At 36.6% G+C, this 27878-nt stretch overlaps 1 protein-coding gene across 1 annotated transcript; it reads left to right on the forward strand.

Annotated features, from left to right (window-relative positions):
• Nucleotides 1-158: 158 nt before the first annotated feature.
• Nucleotides 159-27657, forward strand: rab11fip1a (RAB11 family interacting protein 1 (class I) a). The gene is made up of 6 exons (XM_077223145.1): nt 159-939; nt 13348-13760; nt 14420-15299; nt 20509-22197; nt 23489-23600; nt 25705-27657. Exons 1-6 carry the CDS (start codon nt 596-598, stop codon nt 25891-25893), a joined length of 3627 nt encoding a protein of 1208 aa, XP_077079260.1. The 5' UTR covers nt 159-595; the 3' UTR covers nt 25894-27657.
• The last annotated feature ends 221 nt before the right edge of the window (nt 27658-27878 follow it).

The following is a 27878-nucleotide window of genomic DNA, read 5'->3' on the forward strand; positions in this document are numbered from 1 at the left end:
ATCTGAGCTTCGAAGGCCTACAGTGATTAATTTCAAAGTCTGAGGGAGTAAATTGAGGAAACGCTAATAAGGAAATTCTTCAACAGTTTCTAAAATCTCGTAACTCAGACGTGAAGGGAATTGTGATTGTACAAGTGCAAGAATATTTAATGAGGTATGGCAGTGTCTGATTGGTTTTCTTTTGCTACAACTCGCTGATACTGCAGCCTACAAACCCGCATCGTTTACTACACCTTTGGCGTCGCGCTTCGAGGTAAATTAAAACTGTTGTTTAAAAAGTCATGACCAAAGATTAAAAGTGCTGCAACGTTGTTAAAATTGAGCGGGATTTAAAAAAAAAGTTCACAGGGTTGAGCAGATCTAAATCTCTTCATTAATAGTTTAATAATGTAAAGAATGATCTGATAGCCTACCTGCATCACCTGAACGCTGGATACACCGTGACGTCATACGTAATGGGCGGGACTTATACAAGATCTCTCAAACAGTTACACACAGGAGCCAGAGCGACGCCGGATACAAGACAAACACCAAGCGGGATCGAACGAACAAAGCCCAACTATTCGTCCCGGTTGAACCTGGACTTTAACTGAGAATGTCTTTGGGTGACCAGCAGTGGTATCCCACCAGCGTTCAGGTAACAGTGCTCAAAGCGCGAAACCTGCGGATCAAGGGCAAAAATGGAACGAACGACGCATATGCCATCATGCAGGTGGGCAAGGAAAAGTTTTCCACGTCCGTAGCGGATAAATGCGTATCGCCCGAATGGAAGGAAGAAGCGACGTTCGATCTGCCGCTCTTTCATCAGGGGAACGCGGAGCGATGCACGCTTTACATCATCGCGATGCACCGAGCCCTGGTGGGACTGGACAAGTTTTTGGGACAGGCTGTCATCAACTTAGTGGACCTCCACGCCAACAGATCACGCAAAAAGACCGAGTGAGTGTTATTCTGTCCTATGGGGGAATAGCATTGTATCTTTGCGTCATAAAAACATCCCATTTATGACTCAAAGATTTTAAAAGCTCAAAGCGATAAGCTTTCAAACAATTAATCGAAGTATGTTTTGGTATCCTCTTGTATGGGCAGGATTCAGTACTCCTCCCTTTTAAAACAAATGTTCGTCAAGAAGGCTAAAAGTACATTTCGTCTCCTGGGTGTTTGTGTTTTCATGAACATTATACAGTGTAATCTCTGACTGTACGTGTGATGACTGACTTACATCGAAATGTTGTGATAAGGCAGAAACGATTCAGCTACGTCACACATCACAGATTTTTGTGTATTTAGTCAACACTGAAGAAAAAAAAAACTGTACTACCTAGAGGAATTATTTTTTTGAGTCAACATCATAATAGGCTATATTCAAAAATAATTTCTCAAATTGGCTGTGGGCTGTAAATAGTGACAAATCTACCATTCACTTCAAATAATGCATTCTGAATGAATTAACTACAAGATAGTTCCAAACATATTGTTAATACTGCAACACAGGGCCATAACCACCATAGATTTTGATGGAAATGACAGATAATTGGAAGGCCAAATTGTTGCCCCCATATTTGATATTTTTGATGCTGCACCCGCCCTGTTTGTTCGTAGGATGACAAAAAGTTTTAAGTTTGTATGCTGGGTTGCCTAAGCAGTATAACCACGCTCTTCAATGCCAATCAAATCTAACAATGTTTGTAGTTTTTAAAAATTTTTTTAGGTATTGCCCTTTCACCAAGATGTTGTTATAAGGTTGCTAAGGTATTCTGAAGGTTGCTGTGTGGTTGCTAGGGTTTAGCTAGGTGTTTGTTTAAAAAGAGCTCACCTGCAAATTCTGTAATGATCTCCAAATATTTCCAGTTTTAATTTTTTTTCACCCCCCCCCCCCCCCACATTTAGTTTATTATGCGAAAACTATTATCACAAAAAAACTCCCAGAACATCTCAAAAAGGCAAATAATATAATATATATTGGCCCTAACCCTGAATATGAGTAGAAGTCATGCTTGCCTCAATGCTAGGAACTGAATATCAATTCTTGACAATAAATAACAAGAACTAGTTCAACAGAAAATATATAAATAGTCTAGGCACCACAGAAACAGAACAGGTGCCAGTGTAGGAAACCGAACACAAACTTTGTTTAGTTTCAATGTAGTCGTTGCTTGAGCTTAATTTTTCTCCAGCTTTTGATTTTCACCTTTGGAAATGAGGGCTGCTCATATTCAAAAACAGAAGGCATGCGAGTTTCCCTTTATTTGCATATTAGGTTGGCTTGCTGATTTGTGCAGTCGACTTCCCATTCTGGCCTTTGCGAGAGAGAGAATGGGAAGTGACCTGTTTTTTTCCCCCTTGGCCTTCGGGGTTTGAGGTCCTGTGCCGTTTGTTCTTGTTGTGTGCCATTTGCGCTGCAGATTGTCGGACCCGTGTGATTCATTGCTCCATCAGGGTCTGCTTGTTTGAACTCATTCTGTTTGAAACAGTGGATCACACACATGATCCGTCCCATGATCTTGACCATGACCATGTTTGTTGTTTGGTTTGCTTGTTTAGTAGTTGTACCTTTCGAGCACAGAAAAAGTGCAATATAAAATAAACATTATTATTATTGTTGATGATGTTGTTGTTACTACTAGTAACTTGGCCCATTAAATCCATCATTGTCGTGTAATCTTAAAATATCAGTATTTATGAGGTTGAGCTCAGCTCCATGTAGAATTACTTGGTTCACTTTTAACAGAAAAGCTTTTTTTACTCTGACTTTTTTTTTCCAGTCAAGATGATTCCTACTAATTAGGCTAAGATAAAAATATGTGTGCCATAAGCCCTTTTTAAGTCTTTGTAATGTTACTTATAACTGCTGTAGAACAATTATTAATATCAGGAGTAACTGGTGGCAACTTCATTAGTGGATCTGTTAATTTTCTTGGGTCAATTATTTTTTTTTTTGCTTTTGAAAAGTCATAGTTTATTATTCCAAGCAAGCAAGTACATGTGACTAATAGAGTAAAACGGTCCACCACAATCTTACACAACCAGTCTAACTGTATTACAAATAATGACATTTTTACATTCCTCTCCACCCTTCCCAGCCCAGTTCAACAACACTTTACTAGTCATTAACTGACTGGCATGAGTGACACCCTAGGTTGGGATAATGGTGTATAGACATGCATTGGTGTTTACGTTCCACCTCCTTTAAGAATGGTGTGCGTGTGAACACGGTGTTCTTTTGCTTTGATAGATCTGGTTCATGCAGTTTAGTAATTGAAATACTTATCCAACCTATAGACACTAGAGGTACATCATTTATATGAAAACTGTAAGCATATGGCCTTATGTTAAGAAAATTAGGGTTTAAAAGGTCTGCTTGCTATCCGTAAAAGTGACTAAATTATACTAGAAATATATTATGATTGCATGAAAAATCCAATGTTCAATAGAACAATGTGTAACTTTTATATTATAGTTGTTGTCAATAATAATAATAGTGATGATGATAATAACAGTAGTAGTCGTAGTAATACATTTTTTTATATTGTCATTAATAATAATAATAATAATTATTATTATTATTATTGTTGTTATTATTATTCATTTTCTCAGAACAATTGATAGAATAGAAAAACAACTAAATATAACAAAAAAATGCAATATATATATATATATATATATATATATATATATATATATATATATATATATATATGCTATTATTATTATATATAGGCACTTTTTTTTTTCACTGAAAAAAAGTGAACCCCAAAAAAGTTTGTTCTTTTCCTATTGGTTAGACTTCATATTCTGGTTTAAAACAGGGGGACGAAAGGGACGTGTAAGATCTGTCTGTTTGCCTTGGGTTTGCCCCAGTTCATATGGTTGCCATTTAAAGCAGGTGTGTTCTGTACCTGAGACTATATGTAATGAAGAATGTTAATAGTTGTGACGTGAATATTTGGATGTATCCATGTAGGCTTCCTATGTAAAATAGGAATGCAAAGCTCCTTATGATGTAATGAGATAATCACTTAAAATGTGTGAATATGTCACGCAGTTGTGTTTTGAAGGAGGTCTTGGCTTAAGTATCACTGAATGACTTTATTTATTGTGTCTCCCATAATAATCTCAGATCTGATAAGTCATGTGCAGATCATACTTTCTGTAGTATTAGTACTGAGGTCAGAGGCTTTGTTCATTCTCTTCATGTTGTCTGTCTTTGTGATCCAAAATAGATTTATTTATTGAATATGAGTACTAAGAATGAAACATAATGTAACTATTTACTTTAAAAGGGGAGGGAGAGGGGGAGAGGGATTGGGATTCTCACATTCTCATGTGATCCTTCCTCACCTCATCATCATTAAGTCCAGAAACATTGAGGTTTCTAGTCTCATTTATTTTGTAATCAAAAAGTCCTCCATATTAATTTATTATCAGTTAATATTGACAGTCTGAGAGAGCTGTAAATGTTGGCACTGGCACTTTATTATAGTATTGTGCACTGCAAGCACTTTTTTTTTTTGCTCATAAAACACAAGCCATCTCTCTTTCTTTCTCGTTCTTTCTCCCTCGCATTACGAACACACAAGGGATTGAATTTTGCCTTCTCTTTTTCTTAGAGCTTGCTGGTGTCGTGTTACTGTCCTACTTCAGGGTAATGTTGATATGGCAGCTTTGTCATTGAGGTGCAGGTCAGCTGATCATTGTCTCTTACAAAAATATCTGGTATGAGACAAAAATCCTATATTATTGCAGTACTAATGATATAGTAATAATATTAGTAGTTAGTACTTATCTAAATTTAATAAGGCATTTTCCCCCTTCCAAGGCATTTTAAAGTCCCAGGCCTGTCACGTTTTAGCGCCTCTTCGTCTTTTGATTCTCCAGTGTAAGTATCCGTACGTAGTCTTCAGTCCAGGTTAATTTAGACTAATTAGACTGGTTAATTCTTATCCTCAGTGGATCATTTTTCAAATGATTTTGCTATAGCTTTATCTAGGCCAACTATTCCCTTGTCATATGACCTCTCAAACCTCTTTATGAAATCATTTGTTATCCCATAAATAAAAGAGCAGATGAAACTTGCTGCACCAGTTTGTTTTGCAGTCTCGCAGTGGCTGTGCCCTTGGTTTAAAGTTTCTCTGTAAACATAGTTTTGTGTACCTGAAACAAAGAAAAGGAATCGTTGTGAACTCATGGTTCCTGTTAACCCTTATGTGCCCCATTCACTGCAAGGTTAGGCGAGTTTAATTCAATTATTAATTTAAAATAGTATTATGTTTATCATTTTGATTTGGTTTCTTTTTTTACAGGAATAGTTTGTTTTAATTTATTTCAGTGAGGATTAAATACTCTGCATAGCTCAGTGTTTTTTAACAGCAGTGCTATTTTATTAATAGGAAGTCCTCTAAGAGCATTTAATAGTTTATTTTTGACATTTGCCTCTTTTTATTATACGGTTACATTTTAATTATTGAATAATTACTGAATACGCCATACTGGACTGGCATTTTGCTCAACTGTGTGGGGATTTTTCGGCTGGCGTAACAATATTGAGTAATCGATCTTCATTTTAAAGGTGACATCGGATGCCCCTTTTTACAAGATGTAAATAAGTCTCTGATGTCCCCAGAGTAGGCTTGGGCGGTATCCAAATTTTGATACCGTCAAACCTCCTCCCTATTTTACCGGGGTATACGGTATTACCGTGACTAATTAAAAATTATGACATAAGGCTCAGACAGCGTCACCAAACTGTTGGCTTGTGTCTACACCGTTCAGAAACTGAATACCAGATCGGGCATAAAAAACACAACAAAAAAAATCAAGGCCAACCCCTGCACGTGGTGTCTGATCCCTGTTGACGGCATTAAATGTAATATGAGCCGGAGCCCTATTTAGACTCGACTATTTTTAATACGTGGGCCGTTATACTATGGTGGCGCCAAATAATTGTTTAACCCAGATGCTGAGGGGGTGGTAGATATAAATACTATTTATAAATGAGCAAAAATGGGACAATTAATAATATTTAATTATTTTAATTATGACAATTGTATTCATTTTATTAATTCATTTAAATTAAATTAACAAGCAACAAGTGCATTTGTAAATCCGGTGACAGGCGTCCATTGATTTTTATTAATACAACTTTTCTGTCAGTGCTGCAAAGATTAAGTTGACGATCGCCATCACCTAGTGAACGCGCATATATATAGAGAAATGCAAATCATGGATTACATAATCAGAAGTTATAGGCTAGCCTTTTTCTTTTCCTTTTGAATTGTTTCGTTAAAAGAAATTGACGATTGATATCTCCGTAGTGAACGCGCCTATAGAGAGAAATGCACATCATGGATTAATCAGAGAGTATGCTGCCTATATTTATTTTCCTTTTGAATTGTTTAGTTTAAAGACATTGATGAATCGCCATCTCCATAGTGAACGATAGAGAGAAATGCACATCATGGATTACATAATCAGAGAGTAGGCTAGCCTATTTCTTTTCGTTTGGAATAGTTTCGTTTAAATTGATGATCGCCATTTCCGTATGAACGCGCATAGAGAGAAATGCACATCATGGATTAAATAATCAGCGAGTGGCCTATTTCTTTTCGTTTTGAATTGTTTCGTTTAATGAAATTTCAAGCTTTATTTAGATATCTGTCATGTCTGTGAGACATACACTGAGTTTCGGTTAATTTATGATGAGATTTCAATGCAAGTGACCGCGGCGCGCCAGCGCATGATCATGTCATGATTATGTTGTCTGATATATTTGATTCTTATTTATTATTGGTTGATAAAAAAAAAAAAAATAGGATACAATTTATACAAAACGAAATTCACTTTAAAGAAAGGCCTTTTACAAAATGAAACTTAATTAATTGGTCAATGTCTGACTCCCGATGCATCCCATCTTACTCGTGCTGTTCAGTTTTCATTATCAGCGTAAAAAAAATAACATTATAATATTTTAACAAATATAAACTAATGCGCTTATTTAATGAACTCGGGGCAAAATGCATCCTCGCAGCAGTGAGTGGGTGGTTGTTTCGGAGATGCGACATTAGGTTAGAGGTGTTTCCATCTCTCGCGGTCACCTTTTTTATTACAACATTTACAAATTGCCTCGTCAGTATTTACCGCCTCTCCCTTCTCTCTCTCTCTCTCTCTCTTTCTCCTCCACACTGTAACTTGATGACAACTACATAAGCATTTTTAGGCATTGAATAAATTATATTTATTTATTATATATAAGTGCCGGTAATGGCGGTATTGAAACTGATACCGTTGCTATTTTAAGACCCCGCGGTATACGATATTACCGAAATACCGCCCAACCCTACCCCAGAGTGTGAAGTTTTAGATCAAAATACACCACAGATAATAAGGGCTGGGGCGGTATGGATTTTTTCTAACCACGGTTGAAAAGCAAGATTTTCCCGTGGTATGGCGGTAAACCGCTTTAAATACGACTTTCGCGCACACAGAGGAGTCGTTTTTGCTAGACAGACTTTGTTAAATATTGTCACCTACATCCGAAAAAAAACTAGCACAATTTGAAAAAGTCAAATTTTCATCAAGCAGTAATTTGGCATGAACCAATCACTGAATAGATTTCCTTATTTAAGAATATTCTCAGATACATTCATTGAATTCATCATTTTCAGGAGAATAGGCTACATGATGTTCACATTGGAAATGAAAGATGAACACCTTTTGCAACATGTCTTAATTACAAATATTATACTCCATATTTATGTTAATCTATGTCGATTATATGAAAAGTGAACAGCATGCATAGGATAGGATCATAAGATGGGTCAGACATGATTTTGACCACTTTATTAAGTTTTGTTTGGTAGAAAACCTTTCTTTAAATTAAATTTAGTTTTGTATAAATTTTACCTTAATTTTAATCACTGTTTCATTAACTAATTGCCTGGAATTAATAAATAAGAAGCAAATATAGCAGACATATAATCAGGAGGACGTGGAAGAGCCAATGCGATCTTTGGCGCGTGAACTGGACCTCGTCTCATAAATGAACCGAAACTCGGCGTAGGCTAGATCTAAATGTCTACTTTTGAACAAAATTCAAAACGAAATGGTAAAATTTTAGGCTACAGTAGCCTAGTCAGGTAAGGTCAGGTTTGCCGATGTGCGTTATAGGCTATTTACTTATTTATATTTATCGCTGTGCGCCGATCGGAGACGGAGTTCACTGCTGATATTGGGGATACAACATAGCCAATATACTAGGGACTTTAGCCTTTAAATATCTTTGCTGCATTGGATCAGTGTTCTTTCTAGATTAGCCAAGAGCTTTAGCCTCGCGGCAGCAGCGCCTCGCATCGCCCATAGACCTTAAAACAGTCAGCGCCGCGGATGCGGTTTCGAAAATTGATCAAAAAACGTTGGTGCGGGTGGATGGCGGACAGATGATGAGTTTTGTGATGCGGTTGCGAATGAAATAATAGCCCATCCGCGCATCTCTAATACGAATGGAATGTTATTATTTTTCATGGAACATTGCGCTCCTCAACTCGCGAAATGTCGGATTTGCTCCATCTTTTGATGATAAAGGGGGTCACACACCGGACGAGAAGCGCCGCGCCGCGTCTGGGACAACTCGAGGTATCGCACAACGGACGCGCACTTTCTCACTTTATGGCCAGCAATATTTTTATGTTTAAGGACATTATGGAATTAAGATAATGTATGTACTATGTTATGATTGTACTGTACAATTAAATACAATCGTTGCTAAGTCTGCCGTCTGCACACTTTACCTCAGAGCGTCCGTTAACTGAATGAATTGAGACTATCACCTGAAAATCAGAGCCGTTAAATATGAAATACGATAACATCAGCAATTTTCATTCAAGGAGCTGATTTCTGCAAATGAATGTAAAACTAAATGTATATTGCAGCACAGGGTGAAGTCAGTATATCAATTAATGACGATTGGAGACAAATAAATGTAAATTTAATATAAAACTATGTTAGCTAAATGGCGCTCTGTGGCGCGGCAGGGTTTTGAACAGGTCCTGAGCCGTAGCTGGGCGCCGCGGACAGACGCCGAATGGCGCCACCGGTGTGTGTACACTCATAGAGAATATTGTGTTCGAATTTTAAAGACGTGGCGATGCGGCGCTGCGCTTCTCGTCCGGTGTGCGACCCCCTTTAAGTTTTGTTTAGAAAATCTTGAATCCATGTAAGACACAATATCATTAGACATAATCCAAGTCATTAGAATCAATGAATCCATGTCATTAGACACAACGTGCACACATGTGCAGGCCCAATTTTTTTTATTTTTTTTTTGGCGGTGATGACGGTGGCGAGCTCAGAACCGCAGTTGGAGTCACGTGACCGCGGTATTGCGGTTACACGGTAACCGTCCCAGCCCTACAGATAATCTTTATAGCGTGTTAAAATTGCCACTTTTTGGGGGTGATCAAAAACGTGCCGTTTTTATGTGTGTCTCTTTAAATGCAAATGAGCTGCTGCTCCCGGCCACATTTCAAGAAGAGGGGCGGAGCTTTAAGAGCTCATATCAGCAACGAAACCGGACAATCTCACACACTGAAAATGTCAGTAGCGGTGTTCAGTTTGAAGCGGAGTCGGACAATAATGCCTACAGAGCCAGAGAATAGTTTAGTTTAAGTATAACTTATAACTTATGTTGTCGTCTTGATTTTATCCACTAGTACAAGCCTGTTGTAGCGGACCTTTTATCACTGTACGAGCTGAATAAACAGTATAACAAGTGCGCATTAAAGTCTTATCCATAAACTCTCTCTCTCTTTTGCATTGTCATCAACATACACAGCAAATTACACAAACATATCTGTTACAATTAACAGTAAACAAATATATACAAACCTTATGCCTTTTCGGGGGGTGCTTAATAAACTGGAAAGTTTATATCTGTAAAAAAAGCAGTTTGGTGTAAAATGATTCGTGCAGACATAAATGATTTAGGTAAATGCGGGCGCAGTCCCTTCGAAAATATACAACTAATGTCGTATACTAATGTCTAATGTCGTAATATACAACTAATGTCGTAATGTCGTAACTCTGATGTTGGGAGTACATTAAGACTGTCATATTCACTCTTACATCCAACACCAGAATTGCTTACGAAACATTATATTCGCTAGAACGCTAGTAACCTTGCTGACAGTCATCTTTTAGTCCCCCAAAAAGAGTGTAACTAATAGATGAAGGCTCGTCCTTTACGTGCATGAACTGATCTCTTAAACCTGACTTAATTCATTGTCATAATGTGAATCTGGATAAAATTGTTTGTATACTTGTTTTTTTGTATACATGTGACTTATGTTTATCTTTGAAAATGATAGAAGGCATTTAAGAACACAGCAAAGTTCACATGTGCCCTTCTCAGACCGAGTTAATGATTGTAGCTGAATTTAGATTAGGAGCCGCAAATGTTTGTTTGAGTTACTTGTTCCCGGTATAAAGAGATAAACCTGTGTGTGTGCGTGTGTTAGATTAGCTGCGAGCGATGTGTTGGATGTTCACATGAAGTCCATTCGTCAAATTTTTCGAATGTTGTCTCAGATAACAAAGATCTTTCAGGAATGGCCATTTGGATCGATTCCTGAGAGCTGCGAGAGAATTATGTATTGAAGATTAATGCTTATGAAAGAGACTATAAAAATTGGTTTCACTGCAAGGTTATCTACTAAAAGAAAAAGGTCAAGTTAGATATCTGTATTCGATGTGATATTCTGTGCTGCGTTTGTCAGGCATCTGTTGTTCACCTCCCTTTTGGTCCAAACAAACTTTAGAGAAGAAGATAATATAAATAGGCCTGGATTATCTTGAAAGAACTTTCCTTATCAAATTCTAAACAGTGACCTCATGAAGAACATTCCTTGAGCTTCGATTGCTGATAGGCATGATTTCCCTTTAGTCTTTCCCCACCCCGAAACTCCAGATTTGAGTTTCCTGCTGTGGTCCGAGTGTATACGGTCCACTAACGGACTGATAGTCTATGTTTCCTGGTCTTTGGCTTCTGTAGTTTTTCCCATTTGGATGTGATTCCAAGCATACATGAGAGTATTTTGACTACTACAGTATTATTCTTTGAAAAAAACATAAAGGTGAAGTGTTTCTGCACAACAAAACACTGAAAAATATACATGCATTCAGGGCTTAATGAAAAGGAAATATATTTAAATGTTATCTAAAGGGTTTGTTTGTAATGCATGATTTTTCATTATCATTATTGGACACCTTTTGAATGGAGAACGGTTTGGCTTTTTTAGTGTATGGAAAATAGGCATCCATATTCTGAGTTCATGGGCCGGTTGCATAAACTGATAAGACTGATTTTACAAGTTAGTCATCACATTTTGTTTTCTCTTCAGGGCTGTTCATAGTTACGTAAAAATGTAGATTGGTATAATTTGATATCAAAAAACTAATGCTGTTTTCTGACTCGCATTTCATAAGAATGAATGGTGGTTACGCTTTTATTTTAAGATGCAAGTGTTACAGTGTAATTAATGCATTAAGTATAATGACTAATTTAATTACTTGTCCCTTGAAAAAGTAAAGTAAATGGTAAATGGACTGCATTTATATAGCGCTTTAACAGACCCAATGGCCACCAAAGCGCTTTGCATATTGCCTCACATTCACCCATTCATGCACTCATTCACACACCGTAAGTAAGGGATTACTCTTAATTTGGGGGTAATTTAATTAATTACTTCTGATGTAATTGCATTAATTAGTATAGATTATAGAACAATTCTATCAAACACAATAGTGGATTTAACATCAAATTATCGTCAAGCATAATTTATACAATTTTATATTTTTAATTTGAAGTAATTAAAACTGCAGTTTCATGTTTTGTTCAAATGATTGAGGTTGATATGGGATTTGGAAAGTAAATAGTAATACGTGATGCAATACTTTTTAGAAAAAGTAATTAGTACAGTAATTTAAACACTGGTAATTAATTATACATTAAAGTACTGAGTAATAATAATTAACTATATGTACTTACTATAGGGTTAGGGCTAGAGTTGAATGAAAAGGTTTTCAAACCCAAATTATATAAATATATATTGTTTCATTAATATAATTGTTCCTTTTTACAAATATAAAATTTCAACAACAAAAAAAATGATAGCATAGGATTCACAACACAACTGATTTCTTGCTGAATCTCTCTCACAGTGGGTCATTTTATTGTTGAGCCCTGAAATCGATTTTACGTGTTATTCAAAAATGGAAAATTTTCGTGATTTTTTGTTCCTCCTTAAAACTAGTAGCAGTCTGTCCAAAACTCTTGTGCTGTGAGAGTCCAAACCTAAATGCTTTGAATTCTGCTGCAGCTGCTTCCTCTGAGCACATGCCACATTTAATGAGGTTCATGGGAGCCGCTGTTTGGTGACTGACTGTAATGATCCCAGTGTTCGGGAGTCTATTATGACAACAGCGTGGGCGCATTATGGCTTGTTCATCATTACAGATACTGAACTCCAGAACTCTCCTACCTGCTGCTCTGCTGAAAAAATGGCCGAGCAGAAATGAGTGGACAAGCGTGGGCTAAACAAAGAAATTTTTTCCCTTTATTTCATCAGTAGGAGGGCTTTTCTGGCCTGGATCATTTACTGGCACAGGGTTCAACTCCCATGTGACAATCTGGCCTCTCTATTTGTATACAGTAGTTTAGTTTTGATCCCACCACCATTTAAATCAATGAATTTAACTTATACAATATAAAAATGGTATCATACCCCGTATCTTAACCACTTAATCATGTGTGCTCATAGGGTTATGATAAAACCATGTTCGACTCTCTAAATTATTTAGTTCTGTTTGGTCAGGTGCAGCATTTTTTTTAAAATCTTTTTATAATGAATGTTAATGATCATTCTGTGGCCTTGTTATTCTCACATAATAAAATAATACAAATAATAATAATGTACAACCAGCCGGAGGTTCTTCTACAATTTTTTCCCCACACAAACAAATCTCTTTTTTTTATCTTTAAAAAATATATCAACACTTTCTTTACAAAGACAAAAGAAAATTTGCAACAATGCATAAATTAAATATTTCCAAAATTACACTTAAATCATAAATCACTTGCAGTGTTATTTTAGCATTATTTAGTATTTATTAATTTTTAGTATAATTGTATGTGCCTTTTTATTACGATTTAACTTTTTTTTTAAACTTATTTAAATTGTAATGCTTCAACTTCAACTTTTATTTTAGTTATTTGCCAAGACAACTGAGCACAACTGAAAAAAGAGCACAACTGTCACGCAATCTAATGAAAACCTTGTTTGATTCTCTTTGCAGTTGGTACAAGCTGGTGGATAAGAATGGAAAACAAGAGAAGGACCGAGGGGAAGTTCATTTGGACATTCAGTTCATGAGGAATAACCTGTCGGCCAGCATGTTTGACCTTTCCATGACTGACAAGCCTCGCTCTGGCATCTCCAAGCTCAAGGATAAAATTCGTGGTAAGAAGAAAGACGGCCTGTCGGATTCTGCCTCTGCGATCGTGCCCTCCTCAGTGGGAACCGACAGTGAAGGAGAGGGTGGTTCAGACACTCCTAAGAAGAAATCAAAACTGAAATCTTTTTTTGGACCAAAGTCAAACCTCCAAAGGAATGTGTCCCAGTCCATGTCAACCCTGGGCACCCTGCCTGAGAAGAACAGTTCACTCAGCAGCAGCAGATCGTCCGGCCTTAATGTGGACTCTCCTGATGGTAAGGTCAAAGGTTATGCATATAGTCCAAATATATGCACCCCCCCCCCCCCCTCCGATTAAGCTTTTAAATGTCTGCTTTGACCAGTTTGCATAGTTATCATCCATAAAAAGTATTCAGACATGGGTCACATTTTATTCGTTAAAATGTTATTGTAGACATGAACATTAACTGTCAAAAATGTAGTAATTAAGTTTTTTTTGTTTTTGAAAGAAGTATCTTATGCTCAGCAAGCCCACATTTTTTTTATGAAAAATACTGTAAAAATGTGAAATATTATTACAATTTAAAACAACTGACTTTTATTTTATCATATATTTTTAAATGTAATTTATTCCTGGTGTAGGTAAATATTTCTGTATTGTTTCTGTGTATTGTTGCAAAATTAAAATGGTTTTCCTTGTATTAAATTAGAAAAACAGTTCGATAAAACGCCTTAATTAATTTAAAGTGCATTATAGTTACTGTTTGTACTCTGTTTTTGTTATATAAATATGATTTGATATGTAGCTCATACATCTACTAAAATTCACCTCGACACCAGTTACAAATCAAAAAGTTAGACATTTTTAGGTGTGGTTTAAGTTTCTTACATTATCCAAATACATTTTGGACCTCATTGCCGTTTTAATACATATGTCTTCTATTTTCTCTTGCAGTGAAAAAGAGGTTTAAAATTCTGGGACACAAGCGCACTGACAGCTCAGATAGCAAAGCGTCTCTTGGCCCCTTTTCTCTTCTGAGCCGCTCTAAACAAAACATCCCGGAGCAGAATAACCTCTGTATCAACGGCAACCATGTTTATGCTGAGGAAAAAGAACCGAAAGCTGCTTTTGGCTCCACACTCAGTCTGAACAGCTCAGAAAAAGGTTCAGTAGAGGATGTTCGTAAACACCATCAAAGAAATGTTTCCGACATGTCCATCGACTCGTTGAAAGGCCTGAGCATCCCCTCATACAAGCCTGAAGTGCAAGACCGAACTCCTCTCGCCTCGCAGAGCCCTCTAGAGGAGAGAAGCCTCAGTCAAGTAGAGGCGGTGGAGAAGGAGATGGGTAGGAAACCCGGAGGAAGAAGCCTTCAAGAGATGCTGGACCGACAGGAAGAAAAAGAGTCGAGGAAGCAGCAAGAACTAGAGCGAAAACAAGAGGAAGAGAGGAAAAGCAGACTTGAAGAGCAGGAGAAGAAGCGCAAGGAAGAGGAAGAGCTGCAGAAGAAGGGCAGCGAGGAGGAGACGCAGCGGGCCGAGGAGCAGCGGCACCAAGAGGAGTCCAGAGTAACCGAACGCCTTTCCTCACTCTTTGGCATCGGAAGGAAGAAGGAGGAGAAGAGAGAGGAAGCAATGAATGAACCCAAACGTCTGAATGTGCCCTCCTCCATAAACCCTTTTGAAGACATTCCACTCACCCCGGATAATCCAGCCTCTTTCCCAGAAGAGAGATCCACGGACCCACGGAGGGGCGCTAGGACCACCCTCACCCCAACGCCACCAGCCATTGCTTTCCCCAGTCGCACAGCGAAAGTGTCTGCCGTCAAGCCGAGGTGAGTGCACATATTGATGAACCTCCTCTTGATTAATGGCTGGGTGAATGTTCACTAATTAGAAATGCATTTAATAGTGATATAATATTAAGCAATGTTGTGATGATTTTAATGCACGATTGATTGACCAGTAAGTTTCCTGTAGTGAGTATTGCATGGAACCTGTTTGGTGACGTCCCGCACCTGCTTTAACATACCAGAACACCAGACACGTTAATCAACAACAGCAATATTAATTTAACTCCGTACCAAACCGGTTTAACACAAAGACTGTGATCCAAACCATATCTGCATTAAAATAAATCTAAACATTTATATCAGGGAGGGAGTTTTGGAGGGTTTCTGTGCAGCGTGGATATTATGTGCATCATAATCACAGACAGAGGTTACTTAATTAATCTGAAATACATAAAAGGTGTTGGCCTACATATAATAATAATAATAATAATAATAATAATAATAATAAACCATTAACATAATTTGACATTTAAAAATGCTTTTGTTATTTAATCCTCAGGGTATCCGTGTCTGTTGATTCAGACAGGTGTTTTAATAGTAAGTTCAAAAGCAAAAAAAGGCTTTAGGGCTGGTAGGTTAAAAGGGATAGCCAAAAATGAAAATTCTGTCATTAATTACTCACACTCATGTTGTTCCAAACCAATAAGACCTTCGTAGTCGAGTAATTAATGACAGAATTACATTTTTTTGGGTGAACTACAGTGATGTGAATAAGTTAGGACACCCATGCTAAAGTTGCCTAAAAAGAGGAATAAAAAATAATCTTTTGGAAATTGATCTTAATGCCTTAATTAGAAAAATGAGGAAAAATCCAATCTTTAAGGACACCAATTTTCTTTGTGAATGAATAATGTATCATAAATAAATAAATGTTCTTCCTTAAAATACAGGGTGTATAAGTCAGGACACCCCTATGTTAGAGCCAGGCAGATTTGTATTTTTAAAGGCCAGTTATTTCATGGATCCAGGATAATATGCATCCTGATAAAGTTCCCTTGGCCTTTGGAATTAAAATATCCCCACATCATCTCATACCCTTCACCATACCTAGAGATTGGCATGGGGTACTTTCCATAAGATCATCTTTCAATGCAAATCAAACCAGCTATTAGGCTAACTGAAATAAAACCATGCCAATCTCTAGATATGGTGAAGGGTGTGTGATGATGTGGGGCTTTTTTAATTCCAAAGGCCAAGGGAACTTTATCAGAATGCATATTATCCTGGATCCATGAAAAAACTGACCTTAAAAAATAAAAATCTGCCTCTATGGGAATTTAACATAGGGGTGTCCTGACTTATGCACCCTGTATTTTAAGGAAGAACTTTTATTTATTTATGATACATTATTCATTCACAAAGAAAATTGGTGTCCTTAAAGATTGGATTTTTCCTCATTTTTCTAATTAAGGCATTAAGATCAATTTCCAAAAGATTATTTTTTATTCCTCTTTTTAGGCAACTTTAGCATGGGTGTCCTAACTTATTCACATCACTGTAACCCTTTAATGTCATTTAAAATGTTTTAGCAAAAATATAACTATATAATATTTCTGTTAATTTCTGTACATTGTTATATTTGCTTAATATTATATTATTAATGCTTCCTTGTATTCAATTATTGAAAAACAACACCTTGATTATATTTAACTACATTTTTACTGCTTTAGTTCTTACATTATACACTAATATTCAAAAGTATTGGGTTATTGAGATAAAAATAAAAATCATACTTTTATTTAGCAAGAATCCATTTAATTTGATTAAAAGTGACAGTAAAGAAATGCATAATGTTACGAAAGATTTCTATTTTAAATGAATGATGTTCGTTTGAACTTTCAATTCCTTAAAGAAGATATACTTTTTGTTTCAACAAAAAATATTGAAAAACTATCACCAACATTAATAAGAATAAGAAATGTTTCTTATGCACCAAATCAGCATATTAGATTGATTTCTGACGGATCATGTGATTTATTGATTATATGTGCTATAAAATATGATTTTATTGTTCTACCCTTGAGCTCCATGCAGTGTTGGGGGTAACTTATTACAAGTAACTTGAGTTACGTAATCAGATTACTTTTTCAAGTAACTAGTAAAGTAACGCATTACTTTTTCAATTTACAACAAAATATCTGAGTTACTTTTTCAAATAAGTAACGCTAGTTACTTTTTCACATTTATTGACTGACAGCTCTCCTGTCCCCATGTTGAGAGAAATAAAGTGAGGTGTTGTGTGCATTTGCATTGAACATGCATTTACTCATCTCACTTGCACAAAAACATTCAGTATTCCTCAAAATGAATAAAAACAGTCAAATGCAATCTCAGAATTTTGTGCAAAAGTTTTATAATTAACTATGTTAAATTACACAAATATACTTTATGTATTTAATCTCACTTTATTAACCAATGTCTTTGCTGCTGACCTACAATGATCTAATTCAACCATACTCATAAGCAAAAATGACTTTAGATTAGGTTTAGAAATAAGAGTGTTGAACTTCCTTCTCCTGTATCCTATTGTTATTTAATCAAGAACAGCAGCAGCTGAAAGGTTTGTTTGAGCGGCGCCCTCTACTGTACAGTAGTAAATATGCATTTCCTTCAGCCTTAGGCTTATTCATTTAACTTTTGATGTGAAAGGGCCTTAACAATTGGCAAAAATAGATTGTTTTAGCTGTTATTAAAAAACAAACAAACAAGCCCATGCAGGTGAGAAAAAGTAACGCAAAAGTAATGTAACGCATTACTTTCCATAAAAAGTAACTAAGTAACGTACTTAGTTACTTTTTTGGGGAGTAACGCAATATTGTAATGCATTACTTTTAAAAGTAACTTTCCCCAACACTGGATCCATGTTAGTTGCTTTTCTTTTGAACACCATATTTGTTAGGATTCTAATAAGATCTAAAAAGAAACTAAAAATGTAGAGGTCTGTATTATATTCAGCCGACCTCATGCTGAGGCTGCATGCTGAATGATGCGTCAAGCTGCCTTGTAATGCAGTTAGTATCTTGCCACCTGAGAGCTGAGGGAAACCCAGGCTGAAACTCGACTCCTCTCACCTCTGTCTACTCTACTGCTCTTAAAGAAGAACTCATTTAGGCTTGCAAAACTTGCTTTAACAGATGATTAATAACAGAAGATCTGAAGTTGCGCACAATGACAGGTCAAGAGAGTAAGTGCACAAGTAGTTTTAGTGAAACGGCTTAAATTGCTACACACTGAGGTTGTTACTGAAAGTGTTTCCGTTCAAAGACCTCCATTAGCTTTTAGCATTTTAGTTTTTGTCTCTCAGCACAGCTTTATCCCATTTTGTGTGTGTGTGTGTGTGTGTGTGTGTGTGTGTGTGTGTGTGTGTGTGTGTGTGTGTGTGTGTGTGTGTGTGTGTGTGTGGGTGTGTGTGTGGGTGTGTGTGTGTGTGTGGGTGTGTGTGTATTGTGTGTATGGGGGGGTGGTTCAGGTATGACTGAGTTTCATTCCCTTGGGTGAAAGTGGAGCATGTTGTATCAGTGATTTTAGTCAAATAAAAAGCTCTTCATTCAATCTTCTGTTGAGTGCTGTACCTGTCGTACTTTAGGCCTATATAAATAAATTGTGCCGAATTTTACCTTTATCTACTTTGAAAGCATACTAAATATAGCCTAATGTATATGTTATTTATTTTATGGCATTCAGTGTTTGTTAATTTTTATGATGACAAAGTGTACTCAGAATAGGTTTTATTGTATTAAATGATTTGCATTTTGACCCTATGTAACTAACTTAACCTGTTCTGCCGAAGTCATTTGATTGGTTAGTGGAGGAAGGAATGTGTACTGGATCGTCATGTGCTAATCTTCTGGTATGGAGTGAAACAAGTTGTGAAAGATGATGATCTTGTACTCTTACAGACAGTGACTAAGAGACATTGTCTTAGGGAAAACTGTATTTGTGTACTGGGAGTTATTGGGATTTTTGGAACTTCTGTTTTGTGGTGATTCACTATTATGGTGAGTAAATCATTTTCCAAAAGCTGAGAATAGAAAGAGACAGGAATATGTTTTGTTGTCTTTGTTTCTGTGGACCTTTTAGATTTGGAAATGCAGGCTACATTTCCTCGTGTCTATCTGGGGTCTATGTTTAAAAACTAGAATAGAAGTAAAAGATTAATATTTACATTAATAATAGTAAATGTATTTTTATTAGGGATGCACCGATACCGATACCAGTATCGGTATCGGGCCCGATACCAAGCTCATGTACTTGTACTCGTACTCGTAAAAATACCCCGATACCAAAGACCGATACCTCACGTAGATCCTTAGCTTAAATATTTCTTAATTCTTATGAGCACTCTTCCTGCAGTTATAGTGTTGCTAGATTTAATAGTACACTCTAATATTTCACTTTACACTTTCGGCTGTGATTACATTGTTACTCAGTGTTATGTTAAACATTTGTTCTGTGATTTCTTTGGCACTTTATGACAAATTTGATTGTCTTGTTGTCTGTGATTTCTTTAGAACTTTGACAACTTTGTGACAGGCAGGTAAAAATTACATTCATTATGTCCTTGGTTTTGCCCTTTGGAGGTTATTGGACACTGTGAAATTTGGGCTTTGAAAATTTGTGATAAGCACAATAAGAATGATTTATTTTTTTAAGTTTATTTAAGTTGTTGAAAATAAAGATGCTGATTTGTTCATTAGTCTCATTGTGTTGTTCTTAGAAAATTGCCACATAAAATGAGAAAACCCCCCAGTACAACAGGCATCGGTATCGGTATCGGCGAGTACCAGGAAAAAAATATCGGTACTCGTACTCGACCCTTAAAAAGTGGTATCGGTGCATCCCTAATTTTTATGTAGTAAAATGCATGTGTGTGTGTGCGTGTGCGCGCGCGCGCGTGTGTGTGTGTGTGTGTGTGTGTGTGTGTGTGTGTGTGTGTATATACACAAGTCATTTAATAGTAAGAAGATATTGTTTCTATTGTTTTGAATTTTCAGTTGTTCATGTAGGCTAGTAGATGTCCGGTATTGAGTTGTGATAATAGATTTTAGACAGGAGAGTCCTTTGCTGTGCATATTAAATGGATTGATCTTAGTGTTTTCAGTTGTTGTTGTAATGCCCAGCAGAAACATATTGGATTGTAAGCACTGGTATAGCTGTAAGTTGACCATTCTATGTTTTTACTCTTTGGCAGATTGGCTCTGAGTGTACTGCCTGAAACCGATAATAGCCATTCCCAATCCCCTTCAGACTCTGTAGACACCCAGAGCACTATCCACGCTTCTCCACTTTCCCCATCCCTCTCTACTGAATCATTTGAGTCTTTTGGCATGTTTTCCGATCTACATTCATCTTTGGCACCTCCTAAACCTCAGAGGAGTTTCATTGAGTCAAGTGAGTCCATGGAAAACCTCTCAGCTCCCAAATCTGACAAGAAGCGAAAGGCTCCTCTACCCCCTGGTAATCATGGGGGCTCGTCCAAGACTGAAAGCCATCCTGATAATGGGGGACAAGTGCATACCCAGAACGCCAAAGATAGACCGGCTCTTCCTCTTCCAGACTATGAAACCCTCTTTCCCAAAAAGAGGCATGGGGTGATGAGTCAGACACGTTGGGACCATATTATCGCAGAGGTAAACCAGAGGAACTGGGATTTCTCTGAAGAGATAAATGTAGATGGACCAGAGAAGCCGATGACAAAAAAGTATGTGGTCTTAAAGGACAGAACCTCAGCAAACCTTAACCAGCATCAAAGGAATAATCATGTACCTCCCCCGGCCCCTGCTAGGCACAAAGAAGCACTCATTCCACCCAAAGCTCCTGCAACAGCAGAACCATCAGTTGAGCCTAATGTCCAACATGGTCATATCAGAGATCCTATATATGCTATGGTCAATAAGCCTAAAAACTCGAATTACATGGAAAATAAGTCACATCCTGCTGTCCAAAGTCGAAATATACCTCAGCAGATGGAAAGGAAGACTGTGAATCCTGATGCCATTAACCATCAACTCTCCCAGCCAAAAGAGAAGCCTACGCCAGCTGCCAGAGCCATTCAAAATGTTAATTCAAAGACTGATAATGTGGCTGAAGAGGTGCCTTCAGTCAAACCCAGACAACAGACATTAGTTAAGGACCCAGTCAGACAAGTCCAACCAGACAAGCAAGTAACTGCTCAACCCATGGTGTTAAAAAACAACAACGTTGAGAATCCAGACAAGGGCCAGAAGGAAAACATTTCTACAGATGTGTTTGTTGAAGCAGATCACCTTAAAACTGCTGAAATTCCAGAAGAACTGCATTTGGGGAAACTGACTAATGAGGGGAAGGGAATGGTTGCTTTCGACCCATTCCTAAATGACAACTTAATATCTAAAGATCCCTGGGCTTTACCACAGCAGACCACAAATGAAGATGGTCTGTTCACAAGGTGCGCAAAGAAAATGGGAAATCCTGAAGATCAGGCGTCAACCATTGATAAAAAAGAGAACAAATTTGCAAACAAAAGAACAAGTGATCTATTCACAAATCTTTCTGAAAACGGCACAGCACCAAAATTTGAACGTGGAAAACAATCCCCCAGCTTTACTGAACAAGCCAGAGCGTCATTTCATAGAAATTTTTCACTTAGAAAGAAACATTCATCTCGCCAGATCACTGGGAAAGCAGAGAATAGTAGTCTGGATAGATCCGTTTCTCAGTCTTCACAAGATGCTGAAGACGTTGAGCTGACTGTAACTAGTGTTGCTCCAGCAAGCAGAACTGAACCCATCCTAGTAACATCTGAATCCCCTATTCGGGGCAGGAATACACTTCGTGCTTGGGTCTCACCATCAGAGGCTCAGCCAGTTAGTAGTGGAAGTGCTGTTTCTATTTCAAAAAGGTGAGAAGTTCTCCCAACCCCTACTAATAACTCGTTGAACTCCTCTAACAGCCTGTCACCCCCTTTGTGCTAAACACATCAGCTTTCAAATCAGCAGCTTTTATTTTACCTCAATCAATCTCTGGCCTTCGGCATTTGTTCAATTGGTGGCTTAGTGGTTGGTTAGTACTTCCTGGGATTTTGAGGGTTGGGATTGTGGGCTTGGGGTTTTGCTATTGATTGTTGCTATTTGTGGTTCAAAGTGTCATTGCCTCGGTTCTATTTACACAAGCTCTTAAAAGACCGTGTCAAATAATACAGGGGTTTCTCCGTTCTGTTTTGTTATTGAATGCCATATAAGAATGATTATCTTGACATTGTGTACGTTTTATGAAACTGGGTCCATATGAAAGGCTGTAGATGTGAGATTTACATAACATACACATTGAAGCTTACAAAATTAAGTGATGCATACAAGACTATGAGGTCACATATTCATATACTGAAATTAACTGGTGAGCATGAGTGTTGGGGCACAATTTGTATTTGTTCTGAAGATTGTGATGTTTTGCATGATTCTTAATTGCTCTACCACAAAGGTGCTTGCACTTGAGTTTTATATTTCTCTGCGGTACTTTTATTGATCTTTTGATTTTGTTGGGAATTATACATTGGGCGAGTTTGGAATGGTTTACTAACACACGCCAAGAACTGCTTTCTGTTTACGAGACAGTATGTACTTTATACCGCAGTTAGTGTGTGAAATACATAGTATGCAACAAACATTTAAAAATGTCAAATGCAACATCGTAACATGACGCATGTATTCTATTACTACATTGTATGTTTACATCATCAAGAGGTGTCTAGTTATCAGAGAAAGGTTATTTGATATTTTAAATTTAACTTTTTGCCAGTCGTCCATTTCTCCTGATATGTTCAAACGCGCATTGTGGTATGCAGTATCCTATGTAGTGTGCTTTGGTTGTAAATGCACATTTTTGCAAATCTAATTTTATCTGTGCATACAGAAATTTGCAACACTGAAGTACTAAATTATTAGCATGAGATAAGCGATAAGGTACACCCTTCCAAACATTTCCATGGCTCCTTAATCGAAATGCTAATATGAAGTGGGTACATCTTCACGGGCCCTTTGTTTACTTTTATTTACATTTTTCTAAGGGTTTGTTTTATTCTTAAGTGTACATCCTCCTCTTGGATGAATGGAAATGCTCTATTTATTTGCCGTTGTTTGCTGTAAAGTTTTCATGTTCATTTCGATAATATGTCCATATATCTCCTTTCTTAGGCCTCACCCAGTGAAACCCATGAACACCACAGAGAGCCAGTCTTCCAGCGTTCTCGCTGTGGGAAAAGACCCAAAGACGATCACCATCAAGGAAATGGCTGTGAAGTCAAAGGTATAGTAATTTACCTACTTTCTGCCTCCTTGCTGTTTAGCACAGGGGTTTTGACATGAAGTGCCATTAAGTTTCCTAGTTAATCACGGTTTCATTTCTGAAGCAATTGTCTAAATTTTTATTTTATTTGTCAAGTTACTGCTTTCATGTTTAAATTAGTCTTTGAATAACTTGATTTCCAATGTGACCCTACTGAACCCCACTACGTATACAGAGTTTGCACATCACCATCATTGTGATGTGTGTGGAATATTTAAAAGGACTCTGTGTACTTATCTCCAATCTCCAATATTTATAGCATTAACTTGCTTTTCTTCTCAAAGCTAAGCACAACAAATGCAGCAGAACAAACTGTAAGCTGTCAGTCAAACAGACTTAACTTGTGTGATACATCTGAGGTCTTGATCTGTGTTGTGCTTTCAGTGGCTCGTTTAATAGTATTTATAGCTCCTAACTTAATAAAACAAGTTTTCTTACTGTGAGTAATGATTACCTCAAAATGTAGATCTGTATGCAGGTGTGAGGTACTTAATCTATGTGAAATCCATACACCGGTCAATGTGAATTTGCCAAGTATGACATCTTCCTGGATCAACATAATTTTGTTGATCCTGGAAAACCATTCCTGTCTGAAACTTTAGAACTAACCCTATCCTACACTCTTAAGAAAAATGGTTCTAAACCGTTCAAATTAGGGTTCTTTGCCTTGTAACAATAGCATAACCCTTTTTGGTGACCCATTTTAAAAGGTTCCAGAAAGAACCATGCTTTGAAAGTGCTATATAGAACCCTAAGGGTGTTATAAATAACCCTTTCAACAATATTTATTTTCATTAATATAAGTATCTTCAGATTATTTTTATATATTTATTGACATGGCAGATTGTAGAAAAAATGACAGTGCTCTAAACAACAGAGGTTAGGTGAATACATTAATAAATAACAATTGACACTGAACACAATATAGATGTAATGAAAACCAAGTTCCAGTGAAATATCTTCATAATCACAAGGTGATATAACGTCATGTGATAGCTTTAATGTTTTTTTTTTTGTGACTGGGTAAGTTTAGGCATAAAGTCATAATTTAAAAAAAAACTATATGGATTATAAATTCCATATGTTACTTTGTGGAGAAGAGAAGATGAGTAACGTTATCCATAACTTACAGAGCTGCTCTCACTTACATGTTCTGTTAAACTAAAAAGAGTTTCTGATTCTTCAGGACAATATGGTACTAAATAGAACTGTAACTATGTGTAAAGAACCTTAAATATCCTTTTTCTAGAGTGTACCCCTAAACCTAACCTTACCCATAATATATCCCTAAAATCAGAGGTAAATGATTAGAAGCCCCTAAGCCTGGCTGTAAGCCTAAACTTGACATAAACTGTAAACATGTCCCTCATATCTGATTAGTTGAAATGTTGTTCCAGGATAAACAAAGATGTTGATCCAGGAACATGTTGTACTTGTGAAATCACGTTCACCTACATACACCTCTCTCGCTTTTGCTCACGTGCCAATTGTTGCCGACCCCTGATTTAGCACATTGAAGAATAAGTTGTTAAATAACACAAATTAACATATGGGAATACAAAAAGTGTGTAAAGAAAAACATATGCAGGCACAATTTGTTTAAGTCTGCTTTGATTTTGAATTTGTTTCTAGTTTTTAAACACAAGTATCGGCTGATTTGGGGTATTTAAGTGTACATGGTCATTTCTCAAATTTTATGTTCACTCACCCAAAGTTCATTTTTTAAAATTTTAATCTACTATTAACACTGAAAAATGGAAATTAATTTAGATTACATTTAATATACTGTACACTACAATGTCGTGACCTTACTTTTACTTGTAGCATTTAAAACAATTTATTTTAGTTCTCTTTTTTTTTTTTTTGACAAAATATTACCGAATTTTAATTTTGTTATCGGCCAATAACATGTAAATAATTATCGGTATCAGCCAAAATTTCAATATCAGTCCATCCATATTTTTTAGGATAATGAAAAACATCAATCACATGTATCCAAACTTTTGATTGGTATAACTTTCTTTTAATCTTTTTTTCCTGTTCCTTCATTTCACTGCGCATCCAGATTGGAGAGAGCGGCCCGTTCACCCAGCTCACACAGGAGGAACTGATCACACTGGTGGTAAAGCAACAGGCTGAACTATCCAACAAAGATGCCAGGATCGTGGAGTTAGAGGAATACATTGATAACCTGCTAGTTCGCGTCATGGAGGAACAACCGGCCATCCTACTTTCACTCAATTCCAAGTGTTAGGGTTTGATCAGAACATTTGCCCTGATCAGAACACTCGGACACTTTACTATTGTGGGATTTGCCTGGTATGCAAAGAAGGATTTTGGATTCCAGGCAGAATGTAATATCACAACTCATACTCAGTTTATTTGCTTTAATATTTAATGCACCACCTCACATTTTGATTTCACCACCAATATCTTACAAATAACTTTTTTTTTTTTTACTATGTGGAAGTTTGATACTATATCAGGTCCAACTATTCCAGAATTCTGCAGTTTGAATGCTGGGGTATTGTTATTGTTTGGTGTTTTTTCCCCCGATTGGATCATGGTACGATCTCCCTCCAAAAAGCTACCCAACAACAAGCACATCCTATTTATTGACCATCTCATTGTATTTTCTGTGCACCTTTCCATTTAGGCAAAGAGAGGGCTTCTTAATGCATTATTTATTGAAGTCTTCAGTTTGTATTTGAAGATTTCTTCTCTGTGATGTGCTTTGTTTCGATCTTGACTACTGCGTTCATTACTTCCCTACTTCAACGCTTCATTGCTGTTGATTCGGCCTTATGTCTGTTGGGGCTCAAATCAAGGGCAGACATTTACACTATACGCACTTTTTACCTGAACGGGGTGTTTCATTTATGAAGGATAGTGTTTTTAATATTAAGTAGTTATCTGAAATACCCTATAGAATTACCTCTGTAGAAATGCCTTAATGAAGAAATATTTTTCTGTATGTATACTTCTGCTTATGAAAGGCCTTTGTTCTAACACTGGATATATAGTTAATTTTCAGTGCCCTGGTCAATATTGACTACATATTTGTTCTTTTTGTTCATTTTTTTAAAATCATAAACTAAAAAAGTTATTCATCTGAATTGGCTGTTAAATTAATCAAAATCTGATTCTTTTATGCTAAATGGTTGTTTTATATTATAGTCGACCAGATGTTGACCAGGCATTCTTTAAAAAAAGCTTGATAACAACTTTTTGAGCACATGTACATACTTGCGATTGATAATAATGAACAAGCAATAACTGTTTGCCGAATTTTGTTTCCTGGATTTCAGGTAATGTGATACTTTCCTCAAACTGGGATCTTTTGCGTTGTCATTTAGCCTGTTGACATCACAAAAGTGTTGAAAGATTGTCTGTTGTGAAACCAAAGATTTTTTTTTACTTAAAACTGAAGTCTTACCATACGGTACCAGTTGCAAATCTGCTCCCCACCACATGTTCTATTCTTATTCTTAATATTAATGTTTTTAATCTGTGGGTAAACGTTTACTTGTTTTTAACCTACCTTGTCCACTTGTGTAACTATGTGGAGACAATTATCCCTCTTAACAAGGATGGAGGAAATAACCATATGTTGTTTATTTATTTGTTTGCCATTAAGGCAGAATTAGATGTTTTCTGTGTTGCAGTTATATATAATTTCAGTTATGGGAAGATTCATAATCGAGAGCTTTTGCTGGCTCATTCAAGTGTTGTCAATCACTTTGAGTGAGCTCACTAAACTATTCACAGCATTTCCACTGTTATCTGGTTCAACAACTCTAAAAAATGATTTTATATCTGAATTTGAATGAGAAGCTTTCTTAATTATTGCAGATGCTATGCATATATTTTGTATATTTCTGTGCCTTCTCATTTTATTCAAGATTCCATGTCATTAATTGTCATGTCATATATTGGTTTGTTCCTTAACTTCAATAACTGCGGAACTGTAATTTTGATTATGCTTCAATTCATTGAATAAAACTTAGCTGAACTCACAGCCTGTGTTGTTATGTATAATTTATGGATTTTGTTTATTGATATGTTTTACAGTATGTAAACATTCAAATACAAAAAGTATATGAGTCAATATATTTTAAAGTACATCAACCCCATAAAACTTCTGTCGTCTGATTAATAATTTATACTTTTAGTATGAATGTCCTCCTTCAATTCGTGGTACAAGTCTTTTTTGTGGTGAATCTCAAAAAATGTCATGAA

The sequence above is a fragment of the Siphateles boraxobius genome, unplaced genomic scaffold, assembly GCF_051911475.1.
Source record: "Siphateles boraxobius isolate OS27281-9 unplaced genomic scaffold, OSU_SipBor_1 9, whole genome shotgun sequence".
NCBI classification, from domain to species: Eukaryota; Metazoa; Chordata; class Actinopteri; order Cypriniformes; family Leuciscidae; genus Siphateles; species Siphateles boraxobius.